General features: G+C 39.8%; 1 protein-coding gene across 4 annotated transcripts in view; it reads left to right on the plus strand.

The window, feature by feature from the left end:
• The window catches only part of hivep3a (HIVEP zinc finger 3a), a 40,296-nt gene extending 37,495 nt beyond the window's left edge, over nucleotides 1-2,801 (plus strand). For all 4 annotated transcript variants that reach the window (XM_072370061.1, XM_072370062.1, XM_072370060.1 and 1 more), the window contains one exon: nucleotides 1,602-2,801. In XM_072370061.1, the coding sequence (XP_072226162.1) occupies nucleotides 1,602-2,027 (426 nt within the window). In that variant the 3' untranslated portion in view covers nucleotides 2,028-2,801. The remainder of the gene's footprint in view (nucleotides 1-1,601) is intronic.
• Nucleotides 2,802-8,418: the final 5,617 nt, after the last annotated feature.

The raw sequence follows: 8,418 nt of genomic DNA on the forward strand, positions 1-8,418 counted from the left end.
GCTCTGGTCGTCCTTTCCTCGGGTTAAGGGACGGCGGTCAGAAAAAAAGACGACCACACTGCACGAATTCCTGAATATTCTGGAAAAAGGGCTTTGGATGCTTCATCCAATACAATCTAAAGCACGTTGTTTGAGGCTACAGCACATATAAGACGTATAATAACAAATAAGATAAGCACTGAAGCTCTTTTTCTTAGTCTTTTGATTAGAATTTGAACACCTCTTATCACGGCAGCTACTCGTACTTCTGAGTCACTTCTCCCAAACAAAAAAAACTGGACCATCTTCACAGCTGATGAGAACTTGAACTTGGGCTCCGTGCACGTCTCTGCATTCATCTGTTTTATTACAAATCTATGTGTTACTCAAAATCAAACTGTGATTTAAAGAAATACGTTTTCAGTACATACCTACTTTATTTGATGGGGTTTAACAAAGTGCAGCAGAGAACAGACGGTAACTTCTGTGGGTTTCAATGCACCTTTGATCCAAAAGTAGCATCAATACCATTTTAATCACAGGAAGTCTGCTTGTACTGCCTTAAGAAACATTAATGAAGAGCTAGCAACTTGCAGCTAGCTCACCAGAGCTCCAGAGTCACCAATTAAAGGGTTAGACATGGAGGGTCTTCCACACACCGACCATACAGCGCCAGGTCTGCGCTGCACCACCTTTTTTTGTCATACATGATCAGCAAAACGAGGTCTCAACAACCTGGAGGAGTCATGGAAGTGAAAACTCTCAAATCTATCCCAACGAAACAGAAGCGGCTCCATCTGGTGGTGCCATCAAGCAATGCAGCCGAAATGCAGAAGCTCGTCTGGGTCCAACAAAGCACAAACAAACGGGCACAACATTCACTCAGAAATACTGTTGCTCAGTGAGCTGAGGGTGAGCGGCACTGGCTTCACGCCAGACAGTTAAAGGCTGTGTCGTTCAGTCAGAAGTTCACCGAAAGAATGAACTCACAAACGTGTTTGTTTGAACACCGGTCACTTTTGTGACTTTTTGTCACAATAAAACTCTTTACTGAGTTTTATGGATGGACCTTAGCCACTTTCTCTTGAGGAAATTGCCCTGCATTGTGCCACTAATATGAAGAAATATAAATTTTCTACATTTTTTTTTTCAGAATTGGGAGTGTAATCAAGATAATGTTAAAGAATGAACTGGGGGACAGACTTGTCATTTTAGGTCAAAGCAGTGATCAAATCCAGCTCTTTTTTCAGGGGCTCAAACATATTTAGACATTTGATATTTTGCTACATTTCCTTTTGATATTTGTCATCGGTTTAAGCAGCTGATGGGTATGATATGCATTCGCATGCTTGTTCTTGTTTTTCTCTTGACTCTCTACCTTGAAGAACATCATCAGAATAGAGCTATAAAAAAATGTTCTCGGCATCAAAGGCAGTAAGTAAAGGCAGTTTACTGAGTCATTGCTATCGATCTGCATCAACAGTAATGTTCATTAAAATGCCACTTAATGCCCCTTTAAATCTGCCTCATTGACATTCTGTCTTTTCAGAACACTCTCCTGTTGGTGTCATGTTTCCTCAGCAGATTAATTCATGTTTCCTTTCATCTCTCTGCTGTTGCAGCCTGTTGATGAGGTCAGTCTGACCCACATCCCTCAGCAATCCGCTCGGCCCCGAGGAGCCACCAACCTCCTCAGTCACCTCCCTCTGCACTCGCAGCAGCCCAGCAGAGCCCCGAGCCTCCTGATTCCGATCGGGGGGATTCACATGATTCAACCCAGGTCCCCCCTCCCTGTGTACAGCCTGGTGAGCAGCCGCACAGTGGCCACGTACAGGAGACCAAGCGACGCTCCGAAGGGAAGGCTCGCTGTGGAGCAGCGGCAGGACGGCCTCAGAGAACAGTCACCCTGCGGCCGATCCTCCCCACTGAGCCCCGAAAGAACAGGACAGACTGCGGGTGATCTGTTGCACACGCAGGGTCGGAGCTTCGCCGCCCAGCAACAGTCCAGTCCGGTGACAGAGACGAGACGTCCAGGCTCACCCGTTTGAGAGAGGCATATTTACGTCGAGAGCAGCCAAGGCCAAAAAAAGGCTCCTTCCTCTCAGACACAACTCTGATAGGAGGGAGAGCCTGAAGGGAAAGTGCAAACGGACCAAGGACCAGTGTGAGGGTGAAAATATCTGACAAGAGCACTTAAACACCGCTTCTGAATGACGCTGTTATGTAATTATATGAATAATATATATAGGCACTATGTTAGATATGCAGTATGTTTTGTAAATCTTTTTTACCCTCCTGTTTGATGTCATCGGTGTTTATTTATTTCTGTGCTATTATGCAAATTCTGTACTATATGCAAAAGCAGCTGGAATGAAAGAAACGTTTGAATCAGTTCCCTTATTAACCCCATTGACAGCTCTATTATACTGTTGCTGTGTTACTGTACTGTATTATGAAAATGGATAGAGAAAAGTTACCACAAATATTTATTCGCTCTGACCAGTATTTTGAAGTGCAATTTTCTGTCAGGATTGTGGTTGGAGACGTCATCCTTTTAAAGGCTGTGACCATTCTTTTGTCGGATTTCCGTTGTTGTCGTCTTTGTGTTTCATGAAGCGGGGTTTCGTCTGCTTTTTCTTTCGGAAGAGAAGTTTCAGATCAGAACATTTCTCAGTGGAAACGTGGTGGCTATGGTACAGTTTTGTTTCATTTGTCACAAACGGATACATGTATTTTTGTGTTGTTGCTTTTCTAAATGATACAATCACTCATTTTCATGTTTACCATTAAACTTCTCATTTTTACAGATTTATATTAAAACTGTGGTGCCCGTCTTGGTTTTTTTTGGTCAGTTTCTCTCTCTTTCATTCCAGTGAGATATACAGACAAAAGACGTGAACCAGAGTTGTAAAAGTTCCTTGAACGCTCCATGTTGGTGAAAGCAGCACCACCCAGTGGTTCAGGTTGAGTTGGGCTTTGTTTCAGTTCCATCTCTTGGAATAGAAACGCTCATTTACCCTACTTTTCTGTTTTTTTACTTTTCTGTTCCATGTTAGAATCTTTGTTTCCAAGCCCTGCAGTTGTATGGTGTCACCACAGGGTGGCAGCAGAAAGCAACCCAGTGCCTCCAGGTTCAGGCCGCCCTCCACTGAACGGGATGATGTCATACCTGAAAGTGATGAGCCACACCGAAACCCTGCAGGGGATCTGGATACTAGTTTGTAATTGCCTTTGTTGTGGTGACAGTTTTGGTCTGGTGCAATAGAAACTCTATAGATGACATTTAATTAAATAAAAAAAAAACTAAATGCAGGGAAATTTAGGATTTTCTTCTTTTTTTTGGTTGTTAATCCTGCTTTCTACCATAATTGCATGAAAAGCAGCACAACTGAACAACACAGAAGTTTCTCCCATATGCTGCATATCCAGTTGTTATGTTCCTAGTTTGCATTTGAATATGATAAAAGTCAGATTAATTCATATTTAAGACTGATTGGTGTGACTTTAATTTTATTCTTGTCACATCATGATGGTTTTGTTTCTTTCTTTTTGTTTCTAAAGACATCTCCAGCACATTCTTCCTGGATTCTCCTCACATGAATAAAAGCCGAGAAAACTTAACAGATGAAAGGCCACACACAGTTAGTAGTATTATATTTTAATAGCCGTTGATATACAATATCTTTTATTGGGATAAAAATAGCAGCATTGTACTGTAAGGATACATAAATAAAAGTAATATGAGTTTCTGACGCACAGTAGTACATTTTCTGTTGCAGCTGCTTGAGCTACCGCTCAGATAGTAACAATAAATTCATCCAATTATTTCTGGAAAGAACTATGTAATGTTACAAAATAATTTCTCAGATAAAAAGTCATATTTTTGACATGGCCATTGATCATATTCTATTTCTTTTATTATCTCACTGTGGCCTGGTAATGGTAACAAGATTATAGTTGTTTTAAAATCCTAGTTGCTCATCTTTAGAGCCAAAGTTAGTTTATTTTCACCAGAGTTCCTTCCAACCGAAGGTGGCAGATGGAAGATGTTTTTTATGTTGGAAAAATTAATAAACTGATAAACGAGGATGTGTTATTAATAAGTAAACAAGTAAGTGTACCCAGCTACAACCTGCTAGTAGTAGGCGTGGGAACTTATGATTATGGAATGTATGGAATACTATGAAGGCAAATGTTTTATTTTGAATATTTTAAGTATGATTTAATATTTCCATTTTGAAGGATTTTTAACAGCTCTGTCTTCTATTTCAGGTTTTTTTCATCTTCACATGATTGTTGCAGACAGGTGTGGCAGACACCCTCATTACCTATGATAAGTACAGAGACAGTTTTTCAGTTTGAATTATTTTTCTTGGCCAGGATGCTGCAATTCAAACTTCCATTTAGGGGTTTGGTCCATATTTTTCAACTCATTCAAGATCCTATCTGTCTGTGACTCACCATGTCATGCCCTCCTGCTACTGCAAACCCTATCAACAGTTGCCAAAATTGCTTCCTGTTTTTCCTGTCTCTTGTTTTTTTTTCCCTTTCAACCCATAGGAAAGACATTTTGGCATTTTTCTGTGATGTTGTATCACATTCCTGATGGGTAAGTATGTGAGTGTCTTAATGTTAACTGGCTTTTAAAACAGCCTTGTCCTCATGCTGTATTCACATAATACCAGCAGATACCTTGGCTTTTCGTACTACAGTGAGGAACCTTGGAGTTATTTTCATGCATAGTCCATGCATTTGTTACTTCAAGACTGGACTACTGTAATTCTTTATTATTGGGCTGTCCCACATATTCTCTGAAAAGCCTCCAGATGATCCAAAATGCTGCAGCCAGAGTTCTGATGAGAACTAAAAGGAGAGATCATGTTTCTCCAGTTTTAGCTTCTCTTCATTGGCTCCCTGTTAAATTCAGAATAGAATTTAATATTCTTCTCCTCACATATAAAGCTCTTAATGACCGAGCTCCATCATATTTTAAAGATCTCATTGTAAGATATCTTCTAACAGAGCACTTCGCTCCCAAACTACAGGTTTACTTGTTGTTCCAGAATGGCAGGTAGAGCCTTCAGTTATCAGGCCCCTCTCTTGTGGAATAAGCTGCCAGTAAATGTCCAGGAAGCAGACACCCTTTCCACCTTTAAGATTAGGCTTAAAACTTTCCTTTTTGATAAAGCTTATAGTTAGGGATGGCTCAGGTGATCCTGAAACATCCCATAGTTAAGCTGCTATAGGCTTAGACTGCTGGGGGACCACATCTGTCACACCTTTCCCCACTTTGCTCTCTTTTTCCCCCATTTTATTTCTCAAATGATATTATGTACATGTGACATTATTGTGGTCATTAACTTGTGTTTCTCTGTTCCAACAGGTATCCTTTGAATGGTGTTATGTTTGTTATTCCCTCTTTTCTGTCTTCTCAAACCCCAGCTGGTCGAGGCGGATGGCCACCCTTCCTGAGTCTGGTTCTTCCAGAGGTTTCTTCCTGTTAAAAGGGAGTCATTTCTCTCCACAGTCGCCTCATGCATGCTCAGGATGGGAGATTGGATTGAAGAGAAATTTCGGTGCTATCTGTTGGTTTCCTTAGCAAGGAAATTGTTTTTGAATTGGCTCTATATTAATGAATTGGGTTATTTTGAAATTAATTAATTGGATTTCACTGAATTATGATTACAATGAATTGAACTCCAATTGGCTTGAATTGGACTGTATTATTTAAGTGCCTTGAGATGACATTTGTTGTAATTTGGCGCTATATAAATAAAACTGAATTGAATGTATAGAAAAAGAAAATTAACCAAAACTATTGAAAGAAAAAAAAGCCTGTGTATGCACTACATTCAAAGTCCACTTACACTACTATTCAGTTTGTGTTAATATGTCCGTAGGATATTTTTTAAGAGCTATAAGAAATTGAGCAAAATCAGCAGTCAGTCCTTTGGTTTGGGATTTTCGTATTGAATTTGCAGAGCATCATGTAAAATCTCAGATAGGCTAAGGCCTATATGGTTTATTTAAATTGTGACATGTTTTTCTCTAAGCACCAGCCGTAGTTGGCTCCCAAGAGAACACCGTTTAAACTAGCTGGGAGCTAGCTGACTAGCTACTGTCGCATGGCTAATGCTTTCTTTAGAAAGCAATGGAAAGTTAATACATTACCGTTGTGATACTTCCACTTCCATGCAACCTTGTGCAATTTCTTCTGAAGAATCACTCTGGTGCAGACAGATAACTGACTGTTATCTGTCTTAATGCTCAATGCTATAAAATGAGCCTGGCACAGTCAGTCGAAGTTAACGGGGTGTGATGTGGGCAGGGCAGATTAGCATATTTATAGATCTCTATTCAATGATTGTTGAAGATATATACAGTTACACCCAAAACTATTTTAGGGCGAAATGTAACATTTTTAGGAAGAGGAAGGAGTTTCAGAGGATTAATAACTGGTGGAGTGGGAAATATATAAGATAGCTACTTATGTAATGTTGCTAATAAGTTGTGAAACTATCCATTTCTTTCCAGGTATACTACAGCAGTTAATTAACACTACACTATATTGTTCACTAACTTATTAACTGCCAATACTTGGACACCCAACAGTTCACAACAGTGGCTTATATTAAACTATATATAAACCATTAACTCAAAAAGTAAAGTTCTAGTCAACTCGCAGGGTGGAACTCAGAGGTTGTTTTTAATTCTTTTTTTTTTATGGTGTATGATTATCTCATACAGAACAGGACAGAGCAAGTGAGTATGATATGTAACATATTAGCATCCTGGATAAGCTCCCTCTAACAAATGTATCAATAAAAGATTATTTTTGTCTTTCATGTATGATTTGAAGTTAGCAAGACATGCTAAGCAGCTAACAATAGTACACATATATGGTGTTTCATGTCACTATTTCTCAGTTTCCAGTTGCACAAGGACCTCAGAGTACATTTTTTAGCCCCCCCCAAAAAATGTTGTGAATGTCTGGACTTGTGTGTCATTGTGTCACACTCTGGATTTCACCTCATCCAAGAGGAATTTATAATGATTCTGCAATCATGGCTCCACTATTTGTTTCTCATCACGCCGTCTAACATTCCTCTCTGTCGCCCTCAGCAACAGGCGGAAGTGTGGAGCAGATAAGGGTACATTTTTTACACTGCCATGTCTGAAGAAAGCAGCAGGGAAAGGGGAAATGAGGGGGTACCTTTAGATTGAGCCCATTCCTCTATCAGACAAATATTTACTCTAGATCAATTTTTTTCTTCACTGTAACAAGTAGATGGTCAAACATCAGTCTGTCTGCATTTTGACATGCTTTGGCATTTCCTCTTCCCCTTAACCCTTAGAAACTAAAACATAATGCTCCAGTCATGTTTTTTCCTCCTGTTGTTTCTCTAAGCACCTTCTCTCTTTTAGGTTTCCACTGGAGCTCTGATGTAAAATTCCTCGACAAGATTTTCCATCCGACATGACCTAAACAATTGTACTCTTTCCTGTTTTTACAAAACTGTCCCTTTGGTCTGCCTTCTACATGTCTTAAAACCATTTATGGTAAAAGATGAGTCAAATAGGATGCTCAGAGACATTAATATGTGAATAGAATTAAAATTTCTGAAGTTGACCCAAGTGTCCTCTTACAAGTCATTTCACTTGAACCGACAGTGTTGTTGTTATGTTTGAATTCTATCAATGATGGAACAAAAGAGTTTGAACTTTTTTAAACTGAGTTGAAACTACATCACCAGCCCCAATCTTTCAATTCCAATAAAAATTTGAGTCAGTCACAGATCATATTTGACGGTTTACAATTTTAACTCCAAATTTCTGTATCTGACTTTCAGTTAATTTGACTGTGCACTGCAGTCAAATCCATGGATGTCTCTCTGTGTCGGTAAGCTTTTGCTATACAGTTACTTTTTTCACTTTAGTTGTTGTATGTATGGTGGTGTGTGTGTGTGTTTGTGTGTGGGCTGCAGTGAGCTGATATGGCGGTCGTCTGCATATCTTTTACGAGGGTCAAAGTGTGTTCTATGCACTGTTGGTGTGGGACGTCGGTGCCATGACCTCACCTTCCTGCTGGGGGTGCTGACAGCCCTGTCCTTCATCCTCCTATCAGCAGCGCGGCACATGCAGGGCCTCTGTCACGGCTCATCTCTTCCTCTGCCGCCTCCAGCGTCATCCGCACGTCTGTCACCTGTGGAAAAGAAAACACGCACAAGGCGTTTATTAGCTTCCTCTAATCTACTACATTTTTTTCCCCCACAAATAATGGCGTATGACGAGTCTCAAGTGTTAACAAACATCTGCACATATGCAGCACTGTCATGGAAAGTCATGTAAAATAAAACGTGTTCTTTAGGTTTTACTTCAAAAAGGTACATATAACTATTGAAATATTGACATTTTACAGACTTTAGATCTGCTACATCT

This window comes from Leuresthes tenuis, unplaced genomic scaffold (assembly GCF_036924035.1).
Source record: "Leuresthes tenuis unplaced genomic scaffold, fLeuTen1.0.hap1 SCAF_18, whole genome shotgun sequence".
In the NCBI taxonomy this organism is placed as follows: domain Eukaryota; kingdom Metazoa; phylum Chordata; class Actinopteri; order Atheriniformes; family Atherinopsidae; genus Leuresthes; species Leuresthes tenuis.